General features: G+C 37.1%; 1 protein-coding gene across 2 annotated transcripts in view; it reads right to left on the reverse strand.

Moving 5' to 3' along the window:
- The window catches only part of LOC133526634 (inhibitory POU protein), a 102,377-nt gene that overhangs the window by 15,632 nt on the left and 63,337 nt on the right, over window positions 1–23,408 (reverse strand). For both annotated transcript variants that reach the window (XM_061863334.1, XM_061863328.1), the window contains exon 3: window positions 7,001–7,180. In XM_061863334.1, the coding sequence (XP_061719318.1) occupies window positions 7,001–7,180 (180 nt within the window). The remainder of the gene's footprint in view (window positions 1–7,000; window positions 7,181–23,408) is intronic.

Consider the following 23,408-nt stretch of genomic DNA (forward strand, 5'->3'; position numbering starts at 1 on the left):
CATGTTTGCCACCGACGTAGTATTAAAAAAAAAACATAACCTGTACCCCGTGCAAGCTTAGCTTAGTAGGAAACCGTTAAGGACGTAAGGGGCCTTTGTAATATTACCCTTATCCAAATTTCGATAGCCATGTCAAAACATAACGCCATAAAACATACGAAAATGTACACACTTGTTTTCTATGCTTTTAACGGTCGACTAGCTACCAACCGACGCAATGCGTGACTACCCTTCTCTTTCGAGTCTAAAACACACAAGTCCAACACATTTGTGGGGCTTTAGGACTTTTTGGCTCAGCACAAGAGCCCTTCTGTTCGAAGTGCAAACACACAAAGGGTGGGCACCCTGGGGACGAAATACGTGACAATTTGTGCTGCTGGGGACATTTTTTAGACGATAAAAGTGGGCTGTGAGTTGTTAGGTCTAGTCCTTTAGTTAACTTTGACTAGGAAATTGAGACTAGTGTTGATTACCACTTGAGTTCTTTGAGTCTACTTTGAGTCTTTGACTCAGTTTCGCAGACTCTAGTTATTTTCAACGTGTTATAGATATTTTGTAGAAACTTGAGTAATTTTCAGTGAAGTAAAATTCATGAGTACACAAATAATTTCATGTCACCCCTTTTTTTTTTTTTTTTTTTTTTCACCAATTTCGTTTATTTGTATTAATTATACATAATTAAACTATAAAAAACTGTTATTAAGATAAGAATGATAATCTTTATTTCGTACAAACAATGTATCCATAGTGTTAGTACAAGCAAAATATCTTAACCTATATGACTGCCACCAGTTCGGCACTGACAAACGCTATCGAGAAGGTAACTTGCTTTCTATGCATCTCGCTCGTACTCGCATATAAGTGCGAGCGAGATGTAAAGAAAGTAAATTACGTTCTCGATAGTGTATATGTCAATTTTGATTGTCAGTAATCTAATTATAATATACACCGTGGGCCAATTAAACCCGACAGATTTTAACTACGCATTCTTGAGGTCATAAGGAGCAAAAAATGTTATATGAGGTTTGGTCAAATTCGTCAAAAAAAAATTTTTTCTTGCCGAAAAAAAAAATTTCTTTAGGTATGTCTAAACCAAGTCACATAGTAGCAGCGTCACAGCTAAAAAGGCGTTTTTGACTAAGTTATAAAAGAAACAAATTTTCACAGAAATTGTCATTATCTCTAAAACAAGACCGATTTCAGAAAACATTGTATGACATTTTAGTCTCTAAATGCGGTCAAGAATACACCTTTGAAATCTTTCGGGTTTAATCGGCCCACGGTGTATATACACCTGTCTACACAACCACAGCATAGTATCCATAATGGCTCCTCTACATGATAGGCCATCATATTGGCCCACTAAGATGGGCCAGCGTGTAGAGAGGATAGTGGTGTCGGATGGCTTATGCCGCGGCGGGATGGCAATGGAATAAAATAAATAAATAAATATTATAGGACATTATTACACAAATTGACTAAGTCCCACAGTAAGCTTAATAAGGCTTGTGTTGAGGGTACTTAGACTACGATATATATAATATATAAATATATATAAATACTTAAATACATAGAAAACACCCATGACTCAGGAACAAATATCCATGCTCATCACACAAATAAATGCCCTTACCAGGATTTGAACCCGGGACCATCAGCTTCGTAGGCAGGGTCACTACCCACTAGGCCAAACCGGTCGTCAAACCGGCCGGCCGGCCGGCGGCCGGTCGGCCGGTTGGAATTGGAATGGCCATAGTGTCGGTTTTTAGTCCGCTCATCAAAGGTAATAGGCCAGCGACGGTACGCATCTACACGTGGCCCATTCTACAGTGCGTGTTCTCCATATCCTATGGACGTCTGCCATTCCAGAGGAGTTATGTACATGCGCGGTGCCGAGTTGCCGACCCTAACGCTCCGCACGACACCGCGCAACCTTACTCACCGGCAGAAATACAAGAGTATGATAAGGGTCTAGTGTTATTTGGCTGCAAAGTAATAATTTACATATAAGGTATGTGTATGGACTTCTTCATTCAAAACCTCTAAATATAAAATACTTTTATATTAAAATCATAAAGTCACAGATTTTATATAAATCGCAAACCATATCAAAATTGTCTTCGGATTCCCACAAGTTTCACCTTCCAGAAAATCAGAAACGCATAAGTTTATTTATACTTGTCCAACGACCCTTCAAATATAATTTTAAAGTAATAAAAATCAAATACGATACCCCAAAAACATACCAATCATATCGATGGTACAGCGACTATAAAAATAAGGGTACCCATAAAATTGTCGATGGTACCCCTCGCAGTAAATAATCATAAAGTAAAATGCAGTCTGTGTGTGACTATGGCATCACTTTTAAAAGAACGTAAAACCGTGGGATATTCATGTAAGATAAGACATTTGTGTGAATGCAAAGAATATGCCTTCTTGGAAACATTTGGTGACTTTTTCATCTCATATTGAAGAACGCAAATGTTGTTTTTCATATCATATTTATATTGTTAGTAGCATAATACATACTAGGTACATTTTGTGACTAGGTAGTGAATTAGCGAATAGAATTTTATTGTATTACATTTCGTGTAAGTTTAGACATTTGTATGAGCAAAGAATATCTCGTTTTGGAAACATTTGGTGACTTTTTCATCTCTTATTGAAGAATGCAAATAAATAAATAAAATAAATATTATTACACAAATTGACTAAGTCCCACAGTAAGCTCAATAAGGCTTGTGTTGAGGGTACATAGACAACGATATATATAATATATAAATATTTATAAATACTTAAATACACAGAAAACACCCATGACTCAGGAACAAATATCCATGCTCATCACACAAATAAATGCCCTTACCAGGATTTGAACCCGGGACCATCAGCTTCGTAGGCAGGGTCACTACCCACTAGGCCAAACCGGTCGGCAAATGTTTGAATAACAAAACATATTTAATGCAAATGTTGTTTTTCATATCATATTTATATTGTTAGTAGCATAATACATACTAGGTACATTTTGTGACTAGGTACTGAATTAGTGAATTAGCGAATATAATTGTGTTGTATTACACATTCGTAATTTTATTTATTTTGTTTTAAAGGAGTGGGTTGTAACATAGTATAGCTTTAGATTCCGACTTCTCTACTAATATTATAAATGCAATAGTAACTCTATCTGTCTGTTACCTATTCACTAAAATTTGGTAGGAATTTAGTTTGAGGGCCGGGGAATGACAGATAGTTTCTATCAAAACATCTTCGTCCTAATCCTGTCATCCCTCAGGGACATATAGCTCGCAGAAGAATTTTCCATTTGGTGCGATCCTGAGTGGCTACTTCCAGCTCTTTCCAATCGAGCCTAGTTGAGCCAGCCTTCTTCTCCACCTCCTTCTAGCTAGTTTACAATAAATTATTTATGATTCCATAGGACCCTCTCTGAATTTAACATTAAGGTTCCATTCTAAAAGATACAATCCAAAATTCCTTAAAAGCAAATTAAATAAACATTAATCTTTTAAGCGACACACCCTGTCAAACGCCTTTACTTAATCAATTACAACTTCAAACCGCGTTCATAGCAATCCCATCACACTGTATCATTGTATCACTACCAATTATAAAGACTACAGTCAATATAGTCCCCTCGTATGGAACCCGTAACCTGTGCTTTATCGCCCCCGGGTCCAACAGTAGCAATTTCGGAACCCTAATTTGTAAATATGGTGCAGGGAGCGTACCCAGAATTGCTCCTTGCGGGACTCCGGTGTCGACGAGCACTAAAATTTGAACAAATTGAATTTAGATCTTATTAGAATTGGTTTTTTGGGCTTTACAGTGGTGTGATAAACTTATATTGGGGACTTAACTTAACTTAACTAAACTTATTTTTATTTGTACATTTTTATATTTTCTAGCTCCGTTGATCCTCAAAGGAGAAAAAGTGTCCTAAGATTTTTACTTCTTTTCCGTTACTAATATTCATAGACATTGTATGACGGTAGCGGAACGGAAGGAACGATAAATAGTTTTGTTCACCTATTTGGATAAAAAAAGCTTGTGATCCTGAGTAGAAATGAAAAAAAAACATGTCCATATTTACATAAAATCGCCTATTGATCATATGTAGTTTAGGGATTTTAGATGCATTTAGTTTTTAGTACTTTAAAAAACTTGCATTGTCTTTGTAAGTTTTTTAAACTGCTTGATTCCATTTGACTAACTGTAATAGTGGACGTTCTCTTGAAATGTTCTGTTTATTGATTCTTTTTGTTATTTGTGGCTATGACTAGACTCATAGCGATAATTCATACGTTATGAGTATTTCTAACTGAAGAGGTGATGAAGATGTGAAGAAGGTTGACGATTTATACATATAAGAGAGTTTATTATTTATAGGTCATTGCCGATTTGGCTTGTAAAGTGGAGATCAATTAGAAATAGCAAATAATATAAACAAATATGACAAATTTTGTTAGCATTTCACGTATGACCTAAAAGTTTTACGATAGTTATTTTCATTGAAATATTAATAAATTTTAACATATATATTAAATATTAGTTGATATGAATAAAAGATTTAGGTATATAAAGTGCGAGGTTACGAAGATATGAAGATAAAATGGTTTGTTTACATTATTTGCAATTTCTCTTGAACTCCACTATATGATTAGCTTAGGCACTTCATTTTGGGGAATTTTGACTAAACTTTACTTCAATTTTAAATACGTTCTAAAGCATTAACAACAACCCTAACCTGATAAAATCGATCGCAACTTATCAAAAAAGCTTTTTAATTTTTAATTTTGTTTAAAGATTATCAACATGAGACATTAAGTACACCAAACATTGCATTACCAAAGAGCAGAAATCACCATCACATTTGAATAAAAAAACAAAATCGCAAGGGCGGAACACAATATTGTAGTGCATAAAATTACCTAATTTTTACTGTACTGTATCCCTTCCCCTACGTGCTTGAGTCCTCTGGGACTACGCCCCTGCATATGCCTTGAGACTTGCATCTGGTCGGAGTAATGTCGGGGTGAAATATTTTCGCCAGTTAAGTGTTTTTTTCTTTTTGAAGATTACTCGAGTGATGGGTGATGTCGCTCTTTTGAGGATTGATTTTTGGATTAACGGGGGCTCCATTAAATATGGTCCTGGGCAATATGACAAGCGTACATTGTAGCCGCCGTGCAGGTCAGGATCTCGACGACTCAAATAAAACTTCGATTCTTAGTGAAGTGTTATAATTTTCCAATGTACTGGTTACAAGGGTTTAAATTGCCAAAACGGTTAAATGTAGAAAGTGGTTGGTTGTTGATAGTATGGAAGACGAGAGAGTGATTTGCAATATTTGATCAGTACAAAAGGTGGTTTAAATTTAGGTGCTTCTAATTGGCCGGGATACAGAATATGTGGAGCGCTCCTATTGGTGCTATTGAAAAGCCTCTGAATAGTAGCCGAGCCCGACGGCTGCGTTTAGCTACTGCATGAATTTAAGAATCATGTAAAGCGTAAACTTATTTCTAAAGCTTATTATACCACACAAGACTACATGAATGATAAAACAACGTGGGATTAATTGTGATTCGAAATGATTAATTATTTATTATATTTGAATAATGATGATGAAATGGATATTCCAATGCATGTATTTCCTTTGTTGTTTTTATTATATTTGTTTGACATTTAGAATTTATTCTAGAAACAATCTAGACTAGTATTTTTTATACATTTTTTTTGTATGACTGTATTTTGTGAAAGTTTTAGTATTAAATTTGATCTATGAATTATATTCATTAGTATTATATATGGAATAATATTTACAACATCAATAAATTGCTCTGATAATTAGATTAAGATAATTATATGTAATACTGTCTTACTATTCATAAGTGCTTGTTGCTAGGCCTACATGAATAAAGTATATTTGAATTGAATTGAATTGGGAATATTTTTTATATAATAATAAGTTGCATTCGCAACATACATCGAAAAGTGAAATGTTTTGGGATGATAAATGCTACGAAGAGTGTCGTGATCTTTTCCATGCATTACTTCACTTTTGATTGGCATACGATGAGAGAGTTAGCCGGGGTGATGAGACGAGTTAGGGGCTGCAACCATGATGACAATTTATCGACAAATGCTAAACTAAAAGTAATACCTACGAGTATGGTATCGGTATGACGGATGTGAACGAAAGGTTCAGATGTCTTCTATGACTGTTTGTCAGTGTTACGAGGTGAGCGGAAGAGAATTATGGTACAGATGAAAAAATATCGTACACCTATCAAAAAGCCCCTACATTTTTACAAAATAAGCTTACATGACTAATATATAATTTAGAAAAACGTAATTTTATATATCTAAACAAATTACAGGAATTTTCGACATTTTTGACTTACACCAAGGAGCCGAATACCTAAAAGCCTAGCCTATTTCTAAGGAAAAGTGTCATGTTCTGTGTCTAATTCTAGACTTTTTGGGTGGCATCGTCCAAGGGCTGAAATTATCGTACTTTTGCGTACGATAATGTTCTTGGAACGTACATCGCACTCGAGCCCAAATGATCGTACATGTCCAATATTTTTCGTACGCCTGACAACGCTGCTGTTTGTATTAAATGACATGTGTAGTTTAAACCCGTTTGGGTTGGGTTGACTGTACTTGTTTACCAATCTTGAAGCCATCTCTTAAACCTACTCTTCTCTTTGTTTTATTTTCTTAAATTGACGTATTTAAAGTGATAATACCTGATGTGGTCTAGCGTTATGCAGCGGGGGTCAGTCCATGTCGTGGTTGAGCTATGCAGGGCTCTCTCCACTCTAATGCTTATTAATGTTTTTGACCCACCCCATGGTGGAAGACCATGTCATGTTTGAGCTGCTCAAGGGTCTCATCTAGGGTCTAATCTATTGCTTAATATTTTGTAGCTATTTTTATTGCCAATTTAGTCTTTTTTCTATATCAAAAGCAATAATACCTGATGTGGTCTAGCGTTATGCGGTGGTGGTCCGCCGACCCCATGGTGGTACACCATGTCATGTTTGAGCTGCGGCAGGGGTCCGGGCTGGGGTCCGCTCTGGTGTTTGCTGATGTCTACCGCCGCGAGGGCCTCTGCCCGGCTTAGGAGGCCGTCGTTTAGACCACCGAAGAGGTCACCCTGGAGAAAAAAGTTAAACTTTATATAAATGCGTATTGGTATTTGGTACTTGGGTAGATACAAATGGTGCCAGTAAAGGTTTCCCCGTTAATCCTACCAATAATGTAATTTTTTTTATGACCCGTCCGCAAAAACACCTAAAAAGTAAAAAAAAAACCATCACCATTACAGAAAAAATTTACGGTAAGGTTTAGGTCACTAATTAGGTCATCGTTTGGACCATCAAAGAGATCCCCCTGGACTCTCTGGAAAAAAAAAATCTTAAACATTTTTCGGACGCCTCGGACTTAATTAAAACTTGTTCGTAAATTCTTGTTTACCGCCGTTAACACACAATTGTACTATTCTGGAACGTTGGTTTGCAAATACATTTGTGAACTCGACTGTACTCGTGTACTATTAACTTCATATTAATTTAAGAAAACATTGAAATCGCGTAGTTAAAAAAAAACTGCGACATCCAGTAATCACAAACAATTGGCGCTAAACTTTAAAAAAGGCCTCAAATTCAAAAAGTCCACACCCGAGATCCCATCAAGAAGTCATGAGCGCTCAACCTTCGGTCGAGTATTACTCTAAATTATTTATGAGCACCCCTGGCCTGAGAGCTCCTCCTGACTCCCAAACACACGGTTTTATAGCCTACACCACTTTTAAAACGAATAGTTTTCTTTTCGATTTGCCCGAGATGCGACCTGAATTTGAATGGTGGATGTAGGATCGGAGTTTAAATTTCGAACGATCCTTTCAAATTTTGGCGGTTTACGAGCGGTGTTGTATTTCGAATGTCGAATGCAGTCTAGCTAATGAGTATAACCAAACTCGTTATAATTTCTGCAATTTATAGAAAATCAGGGCTGCCAAAACTCTTTACGCTGTCGTTGGTGCCCGAAGACGTTGAAGTAAAATTTAAAATAATATTTTACCAAGAAATAGATCCAATGTATTTACAATAAAAAGAGTTGCTTAAAAATGGTACGAGATACTAAAAAACTTTTCTTCGCTACCCCATCTGCCTTATAATTTTTATGATTTTATGCTAGTTTAGGCAAAGTTATGTACTAAAGGCGAATTTAGGCTACTTTGATAAAGTCAGACCAACGAGTCGGGGTAGGGTCGGCAACGCGCATGTAACTCCTCTGGAGTTGCAGGCGTACATAGGCTACGGATACTGCTTGCCATCAGGCGGGCCGTATGCCTGTTTGCCACCGACGTAGTATAAAAAAAAGATAAGTTGGCAGCGATTTTGACAGACCAGAAGATGCAAGTGTTATTTAAACGTCAAACGTCTATGACATTATGACGTTTACTAAACACTTGCACAGGCTGGGCTATCAAGATTGCTGCCAACTTAGCTTGGTCTGACTCTAGCGGGGTGTGTCTCCGGTGATCTGGTGATATAACATCGTGTGAGAGGGACGGCATGAAAGTATTGATAGTGTTGTATTATGTTGTCCACACACGTTGTTATATAATATTTATGACAGCCAATGTGTCAGCACCATCACTCAGGGACAAACATTTGTGATATACACACAAATAAATGCCTTAACCGAGATTCGAACCCGGGACCTCCTGCTCGTAGACAGCACTAACGACTAGGCTAGGAGGCCGCCAAAGAACATGTTTGAAGTGCGAATTATTTAAAAGTGCATTGAATTATTTATGAATTTGTACGACCCCCGCGCCGTGTCAAACGAATGCTTAAACATTCAGAAGGAGACGTAATACGTTTATGTGGATATGATATTTAGACTAACTTCAAAAATAGTACGTTACGGCATCTGTGGCTCCAGGGGGCCTACCGCGAAAACCGAAATTCGCAAATTGCGGGGATCTCTCTCTTTTACTCTTAGTATGACGTAGTTAGAGTGACAGAGAAAAATGCCCGCAATTGACGAATTTCGATTTTTCCAGTAACCGCCCTGTACGCACACATACACTACGACATAGAAGTTTTTGTGGCCTTTACGAGTGGTTGACAAAATGAAACATCGACAAATCTGTTATCGATAAGTCATATATTAATAATTAAAAGGTGTAACTTCTACTTGCTGTAAATTACCGAGAAATAACAAGAATGTACTTCTTCTTCTTCCTCGCGTTGTCCCGGCATTTGCCACGGCTCATGGGAGCCTGGGGTCCGCTTGACAACTAATCCCAAGATTTGGCGTAGGCACTAGTTTTTACGAAAGCGACTGCCATCAGACCTTCCAACCCAGAGGATAAACTAGGCCTTGTTGGGATTAGTCCGGTTTCCTCACGATGTTTTCCTTCACCGAAAAGCGACTGGTAAATATCAAATGATATTTCGTACATAAGTTCCGAAAAACTCATTGGTACGAGCCGGGGTTTGAACCCGCGACCTACGGATTGCAAGTCGCACGCTCTTACCGCTAGGCCACCAGCGCTTAAATAACAAGAATATACATAATTTCTTTTTTAAGTACATAATATTTCGTACTTACAAATAAAATCGTAAACTGTAGTACACAATACCAATATATCAAAGAAGATATCGAACGTGTTGCGTACTTCGCGTTTGCTATCTTCTCATACAATGTTAAAAATATCTATAACATTAAGGTAACATCGATAACGGACATGTCGATGTTTCATTTTGTCAGTCACTTTAAGCCACCAAAACTTCTGTCTGGCCATCATACTGGCCCACTAAGATGGGCCAGCGTGTAGGGTAGTGGTTTCAGTTGGCTTATGGCTCCTCTACACGATGGCCCAGCGTAGGCCAGTCCAGAGAGCAAGTGATATTGCTATCTCATTTCACCGCATAGCTGCGTGTTTTGGACTGGCCTACGCTGGGCCATCGAGGAGCCCTTATGGCGCGGCGGGATGGCGATGGAATGGCCATAGTGTCGGTTTTTCGTCCGCACATCAAAGGCACTGGGCCAGCGATATTCATCGCTTTTTGTGCTCACCAGGTGGCGCCACTATTGATGGTGGTCCAGAAAAATATGTGTACCCCTAGTGTAAATTTAGTCGATAGCGAAACGTGACGTACGCGTTTGCGTTAAGTCTCATTTTGTATGGGTTTTTGAACAGCGCGCCAAGCGGGACGTTTTGGAAAGTCAAAAATCTCATACAAAATGACACTTAACGCAAACGCGTACGTCACGTTTCGCTGTCGAAAATATTTACACTAGGGGTACAGTACCCATAGTGTAAATAAATTCGATTTCGAAACGTTACGTACGCGTTTGCGTTTAGTCTCATTTTGTATGTGATTTAGAAAGAGCGCGCCAAGCGGGACGTTTTGGAAACTCAAAATCCTATACAAAATGAGACTTAACGCAAACGCGTTCGTCACGTTATGATGTCGATTAAATTTACACTAGGGGTACTGTTTCAGTTTGCACATATTTTATTTGCCAGTTTTGAAACCACTACCATTTATCTATATCTTATGTTTACAATGAATAATCAAAAATAGAAATAAGATTTACCACAATTATGAATGATGATGATGATAAAAAAGCTTGTAACCCTCAAAAATACTATGCATTTGACATTTTGAAAGAACCCCGTCTACACTAGAGCCCCCAGCGGCGAAATTCAACGCGGCGGGCTACCGCTAAATTCCACAATTTAAACATGTCGTTTTAAAATTAGAGCGCAACTTCAATTGTATGGTAGCGCCTAGATGCGTGTGACTTTAAAAAGCATTTTTAAATATTTCTTATGATTTAAGTTTAAATTACTCAAATGTCACAAGTCATAAATTACACACCCTGTATATTAAACAATCTTCCAAACACCGTGTCGACCTTCTAAATGTAATTGCTGATTGCATTCTAACCCACTCTAACATATATTACAATAATCATAATTTATTTTGGGCCACCCCTGAAACTGTATACGATTGTACTCGCAAATTCATAATCAATCTGCCAAAACTACTCTAAACCTTAAGTTTATCTCAACAAAGTTGCATTTCCAATGAACGCTACTAGCAACATACGTCGTTCTTACCAGTAATCATTAATACGAAATCGAGCGTCAATTTTAGCAAAGTCATATCTTTAATTCATTCAAATTCAAATCATATTTACTTACAATAAGGTTCAGTTTAGAATGGGGAAGTATTATCAGAGTGAAGATGAGAATGTGTACGGATTAGCGAATTCAATATAGTCAAGTGTCTTTTTAACTACAATAGGGTTGTCACTCTGTAATTGTCAGTCGATTATGCGTTCACAGACGATTAAAGCGAGACCAAAGGGGTAACGTGATCGGTGTGACACTGTGTCAACCCTACTAATCTGTACTAATATAATTATATGGAATATCTGTTTGTTCGTTATTGTGAGATACTATTTAGAGAGAAGAGTGAATTTGACACACAATAAGGAAGATATTTTAGGTCAAGATGATGATTCTAATGAAATGAATACAATGTGTCAAAATTGAGTATTATTTTGGACGTTGTCGAATGAACAATTAACAATTTACCGCTTGTACAATGGGCTGTGCTCTGAAGAATTGTTTGACATGATGCCGACGGCCGCTTTCTATCACCGCACCGCTCGCCGTCGGCAGGGTGTTCATCCTCACACCCTAGAACCTAAATGGTCGCGTACTGTGCGGTTCAAGAGGAATTTCCTCCCGCGAACGCTTCGGCTGTGGAATGAGCTTCCTGCGGAGGTTTTCCCGAGGGGCTACAGTATGGGGTTCTTCAAATAAGGAGTGTACAGGTTTTTAAAGGGTCGGCAACGCGCATGTAACGCCTCTGGTGTTGCAGGCGTCCATAGGCTACGGCGACTGCTTACCATCAGGCGGGCCGTATGCTTGTTTGCCACCGTCGTGGTATTAAAAAAAAATTAATGACTAAAACGGCTGGTAGATGTCACAAAACAGCTTACAATATGGCGTCCATCAAATCTATGACGTTTTTGCTAATGTCAAGTGTCGTTGTCCAGTAGTAACTTTTAAGTGTGCTATCAATAATTCAATATCATATGAAAGTAAGTTCATTGTAGCCTAAACTAACTATAGGTAAAAAACTTAAGTAAGTCACCAGTGCCCCTAGTGTAAATTTAGTCGATAGCGAAACGTGACGTACGCGTTTGCGTTAAGTCTCATTTTGTATGGGTTTTTGAACAGCGCGCCAAGCGGGACGTTTTAAACTAACTAAACTAACTGCTTTGGCTCAGCGATCCAAAAAGAATCTTGGCCTCCGAAACGAGAGAACGCCACCTGTCCCGATCCAGCGCGGTTTCCTGCCATGAATTGGCATTCAGCCGACGCAGGTCCGCCTCCACGATATCACATCAGCGGTACCTAAGCGGTAAGCGGGACGTTTTGGAAAGTCAAAAATCTCATACAAAATGACACTTAACGCAAACGCGTACGTATCGTTTCTCTGTCGAAAATATTTACACTAGGGGTACTGTTGTATGTTGTGACGTGTTCGAATAGACATTTGTTTTGTTTGTGTGTGTCTTTTAAACATGTATTGTCTATTCGAACACGCCACAACTACCTACATACAACAGGTGGCTTACTTAAGTTTTTTACCTTTGATTGTGCGTTCGTATCAAAAATACATGCTGCAGAAGGTGATAATGACCATGTTGTAGTTCCCACGCCATTTCAGTAAGTGAGATTAGTTTGACATATTGTGTGAGGGGTCGTGAGGACTCTTCAATTGTAAGTGGTTTCATTGTTGACATTAAGCTCAACAATTATCAATATTGACGAATGATAAAGATTTAAGGGGGGGGGGGGTTATTTCAACATTATTATTCCCGACCAGAAATATATGATCATTGTCAAGAGGGCGCTGTTATTCTCATGTATAGAGTGACAGTTCAGTTTAGTATGAAAAATTTTGTTCCAATGAAATTCCGCAATATGGCGAATTTATATACATTTTGAACAAGTGCTCCAATAACAAGCGGGTTAAAAATTATAACCGGTGACAGGTTTGATGACCGGTCTTGCCTTGTGGGTAGTGACTTTGCCTATGAAGCCGATGGTCCTAGGTTCGAATCCCGGTAAGGGCATTTATTAGTGGAATGAGCACAGATATTTTGTTTTTGAGTCTTGTATGTTTTCTATGTATTTGTATTATACAATGTGTCCCTAGCCATTGGACAAAGCCGAAATGTACATATGCATTAGGGTATTTAGAACCAGTGTACAAAGTATCATAACAGCCGGTGTAGCGGTTTCGAAGAAATTACCAAATTACCATTTTTAGGGTTCCGTAGCCAAATGGCATAAAACGGAACCCTTATAGTTTCGCCATGTCCGTCTGTCTGTCTGTCTGTCTGTCTGTCTGTCCGAGGCTTTGCTCCGTGGTCGTTAGTGCTAGAAAGCTGAAATTTGGCATGGATATATAAATCAATAAAGCCGACAAAGTCGTACAATAAAATCTAAAAATTTAATTTTTTTTAGGGTACCTCCCCTACACGTAAAGTGGGGGTGAAATTTTTTTTTCGCTTCAACCCTAGAGTGTGGGGTATCGTTGGAAAGGTCTTTCAAAACTAATAGGGGTTTTCAAGAAACATTCTTTGATAAAGTGAATATATTCGGAGATAATCACTCCGAAAGAAAAAAAAAATGTGTCCCCCCCCCTCTAACTTTTGAACCATAGGTCCAAAAAATATGAAAAAAATCGTGGAAGTAGAGCTTAAGAAAGACATTAAATAAAAACTATAGCGGACATGATCAGTTTAGCTGTTTTTGAGTTATCGCAAAAAGTTTTCCCTTCATAGTAAAAAGACTTACTTTAATTAGGTACTGATTATGCAAATTTGCCTATTTGTTTAACTCGGGTGAAAGGTACCGTTTCATCCCTTGGTTAACAATTTACTATACTTTAAGCTCCAGTTTAGATTATTGTGACGGAAGAGTAACTACGGAACCCTACACTGAGCGTGGCCCGACATGCTCTTGGCCGGTTATTTATTTACTTTGGAGCAGCCTGTACGTGTTAGTAGCTCCTAAGGTAATATCCTCGAAGAATAGTATGGAACCTTCTTCGACCTTTTTGATTTTCTTTTTTATTTATGACACTAATAAGCTTCTGACTATGGAGTGTGGAATTAAGAGGAGTGTCATCTCTTATGGTAGAACTCTTTGCAAAAGTGTCCAGCTGAGAGCTATAAATAAGTAATAGTTTCAAATCTCTCCAGAGTAGCGCTAGAGTAGCTAAGAACCTAGGCGCTATTGACGGAGTGAAGTGCGCTGTCTATGATTTGATTTTTTTGTTCAAGTATTCTAGGTATTGTAGCGCCACCTATTTAAGGTTTTTTGATGACACTTTTTGTTACATGGAGATTTATTTCCTTACCTCCACCTTCCGTACTTCTGACTTTTGAAAAATATCATCATTATCAAATATTTCGAACAAATTGTCAAAAACACTGCCAAAGATTAACACAGTGTGTTTCTTTTTGTTGTCGATTATTGCAACTAAGTTTTGTTCGAAAAATATTTTTTTATCTTTTGTTCTAATTAAAAAATATATTAACGTCAGAGCATTCCTGAGAAGTAACCCTACGTGGGATTTCAGGGTTTGTCCAATGGCTAAGGTCAACCTGTATAATATCGTTGTCTGAGTACCCACAACAGAAGCCTTCTTGACCTTACCGTGGGATGTCAAAATGTGTAAGAATGCCCTTATAATATTTAGCGCCTGTTTCACAATGTCTAATTATTGGATAGCTAATTAACAAATAAATTAACTGCCAGATAAAACTTCCTGGAAAACTTAGCACTTTATCTACCAGTTAAGGTTATTTGAAGATTGTGAAACGCCAACGATGACTTTATTCGTCAGATAAGTGGCAAGTAGCTTATTCAAGACTATACTTGGACATTATGAAACAGACCCTTAAGAGGAATTCCTAGTTGCGATTTCTCCATACAAACGCTCTCGACTGTTTCCTCCCTGGATTTTTAACCTAGAGCAATGATTTTTTTCAAATAAGATCAATATTATCAATGTCTGTGCCGCTATGTTTTGCTTTTTTGGATTATTTTATTTTGAAGAAACTTGAGGCGCTGTGCCTCGAAAATTGCAAAAACGGCTCAATTGAATTGGCTGCAAAAATAGGCGCAGTATACAACCATGACAACAAACATCCAAAAAATCAAAACATAGCGGCATAGATTATTTCTTCCTCTTACAGTTTCCAAAATATCATTATGATTGGCTGCGTTTTGGAGGAGGAAACAGTGGAGAGCGAAACCTCGATTTTTGCGTCCGAGCTGCAGTTATCGCACGCACGCACTCCCGCCCACCGCAGCGCGATGGAAACATAAGCTTCAAAAATTCGAGATTTGAAAAGTTGCTCAGCTAGGAATGCTCTTATAGTATTTTATGCAACAGTTGTATAAGAAGGGTCAAAAAAGGCGAGTGGCGTGAGTTACAATGTGAGCCGGAGCCGAAGGCGTAGGCGAAAATTGTAAAGGAATACGCCACGAGCATTTTTTGACCTACTTATACAACGTTGCATACAATATTTTTCCTACGAGTCAACAAAAATAAATCTTAATTTAGGTAAACAAAGCAAAAGTATATAGCCAAGACGCGCGAGTATACCTTGTTACGCGCCCAGCCCGCCCCGGGCCGCGGCCGGCCGGTCAGCGACACCTCGTAACTCATGAGGCCCTGGTACTTGCTACTTGCTAAATTAAATTTTTGGACAGTTTTTTCTCAATTATGGCCACCGTAGCCTACGGAGACTAAAAAGCAACGCTAAGCGGTCTTCGTAGTCTATGGGTGTTGCTATATTACGGGTGTCACATGCGTGTTTCTGACTTATGAAGTAATTATTTTTACTATGCAACCAAATGAATATTTTGTAAGTTGGCCGCAATGCACTTAGTTTAAAACTGTATTCTTTTTGGTTTTGTTAGGTTGGTAGCCATTAATCGCAGTAACGTTATAGCGATTAAAAGCACAAGAGCTTTTATGAGGAATAGACAATATAGACTTTTCTTGAAACCTTTTATGTATGTTCTTATATTCGTGTTAATGAATGCATAAATGACAGATAACAGTAGAGGAGTAGGAAAATGTTATAAGATCGTATCTCTATACTTGTGAGATGCGTATAGTTATTAAATGAAGGGGAGCATAGTCCGTATCGTATGTCAGGAGCTAAATGCAAGCTTGATGGGTACTGTCGGGTACAACACTCATACATATTACAGGATGGCCAAAGAATTCTTTTTTAATCCTTCTTTTACAATTATCATTAAAAATCGGCCAAGTGCGAGTCGGACTCGCGCACGAAGGGTTCCGTACCATTATCTATAAAAACGAGCAGAAAAATCACCTTTAATGCACGGGAGCGCAAAAAATTATAGCGGCGACAAAAATACATCATCTGTGAAAGTTTCAACTGTCTAAATATCACGGTTCATGAGATACAGCCTGGTGACAGACGGACAGACGGACGGACAGTGGAGTCTTAGTGATAGGGTCCCGTTTTACCTTTTGGGCACTTATTAATGGCGTTATTCACAAACGCGTTACTGGTCTAAATTAACTGTGAACAGTTTGTCTTTATCTGTCATTTGACTTATGTATTTGTAAGAAAGGGATAAAACATAATTTAACTAAATCAGGTAAAGCTTTATGAATAAGGGGGTAACACTATAATGATTTAAGTATAAGAATTTTTTTTTTCAAAATATTTGTGTAGAGTTTTGATACATAAACGCAAACTATTGTTACAATTGGGTACTTGACACATGTTGAATATTATAACAAAATTTTGTTAAATGGATAGAAAATAAGCCATCCATTATAAAAAAGTGGAATTTAAAAAATGATATTGAGATTATAAAAAAATACAAGGCTAGGAAGCCTCAAAAAAAAATTATTTTTTTTTGTGCAATAAAGCATTTTATTATTATTATTATATATATATACTATGTATCCATTTAAATTGCTTACTAAGACTACTACTTATAATCTAGTACAGTTTCCTGCAAAACTGTTTACACAGGCGCGAGTCTCTGTTATAAGTTCTTACATACATAGTCAACGTAACATATTATTAATTAAAACTTACACCATGAATATAACTCTCTTCACTTGAGTGACATTTGCAGGCACAAGCATACAATTGTCACCCAAGTGTTTCCATTAGGTGCAGCTTTAGTGCTTTTTTAAATTTAATTTTATTGGGCTCAAGTCTGATATTTTCAGGCAGACTATTTAAAAAATACGGCAACAATTTTTCTTAATGTTCTATCTCCATAATAGTTGGTAACGCGGGGTATTTCATATTTTTGCACACAGCGTAACTACGTATGTAAGGAGAACCGAGCTTGCTGCGGGCTAGGTGACTGACGTACATATTTTTAGATCGCCTTGTACTAATCAAGCCTACTTATTAAATATTTGAAAACACATATTTCTTGCAGTAAAATACAGGGTATTTACGGGGTGAATATATAGCTCATGCTGAGCAACTTTTACTATGGGACTAGGGCTGCCATCTCGAATTTCGCCTAACCCGGACAAAGATTTAAAAAAACCCGGACATTTGGCGTAATTCGCATTTTTTCCCCGAGCGAGTCCGAAAATAATATTTTTAAAAAACAAGGCCTTTAATTTTACATGTAGTTTTAATGTGCCTCCTTACATGAAAAGTGTCCGGGTTTTCCCCGGACACTTCTTGGCACCCCCCCCCCCCGGACGGCCTCCAAACTATGACGAATCCGGGAAAACCCGGACGGATGGCAGCCCTATATGGGACCAACCCCGAAATCGCAAAAAAATTGGCTGTTTCGTACATTTTGGCTGCCTGACCTTGTCTTTTTCTATGGGAGAGTATTCCGGGGTTGGTTCTCTAGTAAAAGTTAAAGTTGCTCAGTATGACCTATATATTCAGCCCGTAAATTGTCGCAGTGACTAAATAAACAGCCTGTATTAATTTTAGCAATATTCAATTATGGATATCCCATTCGTGCGAATAAACAACAAGTAAACATATATTCACTTCCCTTGCCCGGACTTTTCTTGAGGACATGGGAGACATATCAATTTAGGAAATAAGTAACTACATTCATTCCGCCGGACCCCATGTCCCGGGTAACTGTAAAACTTCACTTATGAAATGACAGAACTATCCTTAGTGGTCCCGGCGGCCATTTTTATTGTGAGTGTCGTAAACTAGCTCCGGTTATAGCGGTATTAATAAATGTTATTTTTTCTCGGTTATTTTCTGTTTGAGCGTGCTTTTTAAATATATTTTTCTACACGTCGACTGTAACGGTTGAATTAAGATTTCGTATAGTAAACTCCAATTGCGTAATTTTCATCCCAACTCAACTATAATATTCTTTTCGATACGCTGTAGCGTTTTTACAAGCTTTTGTTTACTTTCACCTGACCGTTGTCTGTTTGTAATCAAATCTTGCAAGTTAAATTTGATCCACTTCCCGGTTTCCGATTGAGCTGAAAATTTGCATACATATGTAAGTCGGGTGACAATGCAATATTATGGTACCATCGAGCTGATCTGATGATGGAGACAAGAGGTGGACATAGGAACTCTGTGATAAAACAACGCAACCTAATTGTGTTTGGGGTTTTTAGAATTGGCTCGATGAGTATTAGTTGCATGTGAAAAGAAAAGTACAGTCAGCGATAAAAGCTTGTACCAAAAATGAATTTTTTGCCAAAAACTTATTTGAGATGGGGACCATTGAACTCGCGAAACTATTACCGTTATCGTAACGTATACCGGGCGTTTCTTGTAATAGGAGCAATAAATTAAACTGTAGTCTGTACTCCTCACACTCACCAACATTTGTGCAGCAACTTTCAAAAATAACTTGTTTTGATTTTTATTACACATTGAAGTTAATTCTAAGACGCAATGTATTGCGAATTTTGTTACGTTTAAAGCGTGACAAGCAACGTCAAACACACTGATGTCAGCGTACATTGAAAATAATATTAAATTTGGATGAAAAAGATAAAATATAAAGATTCCATAATTTTTAAAAGTTGTTAATCAACAGTTATATCGTTTTAGGAGTACAATATATGGTTTAATTATTTGCTCGTGTTACAGGAAACACCTGGTATATGTACATATATTGTGTATGTACATACATAGATACACGTGGATGTTGGCATTTTTTGAGATTGGATTCAAGTTTTCACTTCTCTCGGCACTCCCAGAGTGCCTTTTTCTAACTAATTAGATCCCATAGTATTGTTAAATATGATCTAAATACTCCACACAATATGATAATGAAAAACACCCTTCATTATGACCTAAATATACACTTTACGTTATACGCGTTTTAAACACCCGGTAATCAAAGCTAAAAAGCCTTAATACCTAATTTATCATTAGTGCTAAGCCCCGTCTAGGCTTAATCCTCGAGCAAAATTCTACCCTATATAGAAAATATAATATAATCCGTAACGCTCGTGTGCGCGGCTGTACCTGGATTAGTATGATGTGCTGTTACAAGCACATTACTGTACTAATCTGTAGTTTAACTTCAAAGGCGTATGTACTTATACACCGTGGGCCCATATAACCTGCACATGTCACTATATGATGTTACTATAAATGTTGTATTGACTTGTAAAAGAGCCCTTGAGGCCTACTTGCAGAATAATTTTTTGAATTTTGAATTTTGAATTTTGAATTTTGCACTGCTTATCCGGTGCCATATACAGCTGTGTGCAATATAATAGCAGTACATAAGAAAATGTAAATTAAGGGAAAACTATAACTTTAGATCAATAATATTGTATCTTTTTATATAATTATTCTGCATTACTTAATATTTATTTATTTTATATGGAGAACCAACAGCTATAACTATGCTAATAACAACATAAATAGTGACACAGAGCCAATTATAGGATCTCACATATAGCAACATCTTAATATTTAACATTAAGTTAAATAACACGCACTATTTTACATAGGCACATGCAATAATATGTTAACAACGTTATGTATGGGGATGTTCACTGTATTAAAAATAAGTTACATCATGCTTGAAATGAAATAAAGCACCAGAATATTACTAGAAAAAAGTAGACAGAAGTTATTTTTGGACACAATTTCTATTTTATAAATTGTATATAATTTAATTTTTATTAATTGTATTGTATGTAATTGTATATTGTTTCAAAACTAACTGTAACCTTTACTTAAATGATATTGGAAGTGAAACAAATATATCATGAAAATCGGCTGTTTTTACTAAGTTGCGGAAATTCCTATAATAACGTAAAATCTTACGAAAAAATACAATTGTGTACTATAATTGTAACTTAGAATCTTTCCTATTATTTCCAATCAAAGCTTTACATCCAAACCCAAGTCATACAGAAAAAAATAAACTTTTCTATAAGACGATCTTCGTCGCAGAGTGTACTGCTATTATATTGCACACAACTGTACGTATTTTGTACAATAAAGAGTTTATACATATATACATAACTCGACAGATGTTAATCACGACACATCAACGCTTTCCTGATGTCACGAAGAGCAAACAATGTTATATGACTTTTGGTCAAATTCGGCAAAAATAATATGTGTGTGTGTGTATTTTTCTGCACGGCGTACATTATTTGTTTTTACATCTTGGCGAAAAAAACCATTGCAACGAAAAACTAAAGTTTATTTTTTTATTTAGGGGTCAATCATTAATTCGCGATAAGACCGCCTGTTGCTACCTTTCTTTACATTGTATCTGTTTTTAAATTTGTTTTCTTTGTGGTGCAATAAAGAATATTTACTTACTTACTTACTTACGTCACACGAATTTATAGATTTTCTGACCCCTTCCCTCCTCCTTTTCACACTTTGTCACATTTGGTAAACCCCTTTCCCCCTTGGTGTGATGTCACATATTTAGCAATTATATTTTCAACGAAATCGATGATTCTAATGGTATCAATATTTTAATGAAAAAATATTCTTAATAAAAGCAATATTAGAAATATAACACGTAGCTGATTAGGAAAATAAAATATACAAACACATGATTATCATTCCAAGAAATCGTTATTTAACTGTAAAGCGAATAAAAAAATAGTCGCTGGTTCCTGATGAAGTTAAAGTGACATCACAAAGATTGTGACTCCCCCTCTCTCCAAAGTCACAACATGTCACATTTTATTGACCCCCTCCCACCCCCTAAACGTGTGACGTAATTAATAATAATTGACGTAATTATTATTTCATAGTGGCAGAGTCGCATCTAAAAAGGCGTTTTTTATTTACAGTTATTACATAAACAATTTTTCACAAGAATTGTCATTATCTCTAAAACTAGACCTTTCAGAAAACTATTTATGCCATTATCAGTTCGGCTGATAGGCATCTCGGGCGATCATAGGGCTGGCGTTTTCTTTGCCCAGAGGCTAAGTCTGGCGGTGCAGAGGGGTAACGCCGCCAGCGTTCTTGCGACCATGCCGGAAGGAAGTGATTTGAGGGAGATCTTTTATATTTAGTTTTAAGTTGTTTTGTGTTAGCATAAGTTCAATTTACTTGCTTTTTATGGCATATTAATCTCTAAATGCGGTCAAGAATACACCTTTAAAATCTGTCGGGTTATATTGGGCCATGGTGTATAAAGGATATAATTAAAAATGTACTTTATATAGCTGGTTTAATACTGCAGTCGGTATTAGAGCATTTTCAGAATAAAGTATACGAAAAGTACACTTTTAGAGTACTTTTCGAGAAACTATCAGTTTTTCGATTATGGACTATTAATTTAAAGAAAAAAAAATACTCCCAAATTTTGTATCAAAAACTGGGAACACTTTTTTCTCCCTTTTAATCAATGTTCCTCGTGATTCTGAGTCGAAATAACTAAATAGTTTGTAGTTTTTCGAAAAAAAAGTGAATTATACATTTTTTTCTGACAACCGCCATTGTGATCTGAGCCCCTAGTGTAAATTTATTCGTACGCATTTGCGTTAAGTCTAATTTTGTATCGGATTTAGAAACAGCGCGCCATGCGGGACGTTTTGGAATCAAAATCCCATACAAAATGAGACTTAACGCAAACGCGTACGTAACGTTTCGCTATCGAATAAAATTACACTAGGGGTACTGATTTTAAATAAATCCTTTTATGAAACTAGGTAGGTAATCATATAGGTTAGGGTCTACAATTAAAATCACAATTTCAGAACATTTGTAACTGTTAATATTAAGTATACAAATATTCCACATTTTATTTAGTTCGATAGTTTTCTTATTAATTCCCATGCTCAGACCCAGTATAAGTAATAGTATATAGTAAATTAAACACACATTAAAAAAAAAGGCTTTTATAAAAAGCCCATCGCAAGTTGATTGGAAACAGCCATATCGTGATATGTCAATCGCCATGTCCTTATTAGGCCATCCAATATCGAACGATTCCCAATAGGTACTGGTATTCAAATCCGATATTGAGCCGCAATAACGGAGTTTCGATACCGGTATTGGTAATTGGATACCGGTATTGAAAAATATTTTTAAAATTAAAATCAGTTAAATAGTCAATGAAAATGGTCAGTTTTTAGAGTTGAAAAGGAAAATAATTGATTTTTTGGTACAGGCTTTTCTCGCTGACTGTACTTTTTCACGGGCAACTAATACTCATAGAGACAATTCTGAAAACCCCACCGTTTCATCACAGAGTTCCTATGGCCACCTCCTGTCTCCATCATCAGATCAGCTCGATGGTACCACAATATAGCATTTTCACAGAGAAAGTTAAATAAAAGCTTGTAAAAAACCGGATAAGTGTGAGACGGACTCGCTCACCGAGGGTTCCGTACTTTATAGTATTTGTCGTTATAGCGGCAACAGAAACACGTCTGAAAATTTCAACTGTCTAGCTATCACGGTTCATGAGATACCTGGTGACAGACGAACAGACAGAGAGACAGCGGAGTCCTAGTAATAACGCTTTCAGAGTGCTGATGGGTCTGCCCAAATTCTGTAGTGCATCGGGGATGTTCGCGGAGGCGCGGGTAGAGTCTACCCGCGCCTACCAGTCTACCAGTCTACCCGGTAGACTGCTTCTACACCACCATGCGCAAGCGAGCTACATCCCTCGTGCGCAGAGTGAGGACCAGCTCCAACAGCATTCTGAGTATGTTAGCAAACAGATTGGATTGCATGTATTTGAAAACTGCTGCTAGATACACGCACGCAGTAATAAATAATTGTAGGTACAGTGTAGTTATTAAGTATAGTTATGTATTAGT

This window comes from Cydia pomonella, chromosome 1 (assembly GCF_033807575.1).
Source record: "Cydia pomonella isolate Wapato2018A chromosome 1, ilCydPomo1, whole genome shotgun sequence".
In the NCBI taxonomy this organism is placed as follows: domain Eukaryota; kingdom Metazoa; phylum Arthropoda; class Insecta; order Lepidoptera; family Tortricidae; genus Cydia; species Cydia pomonella.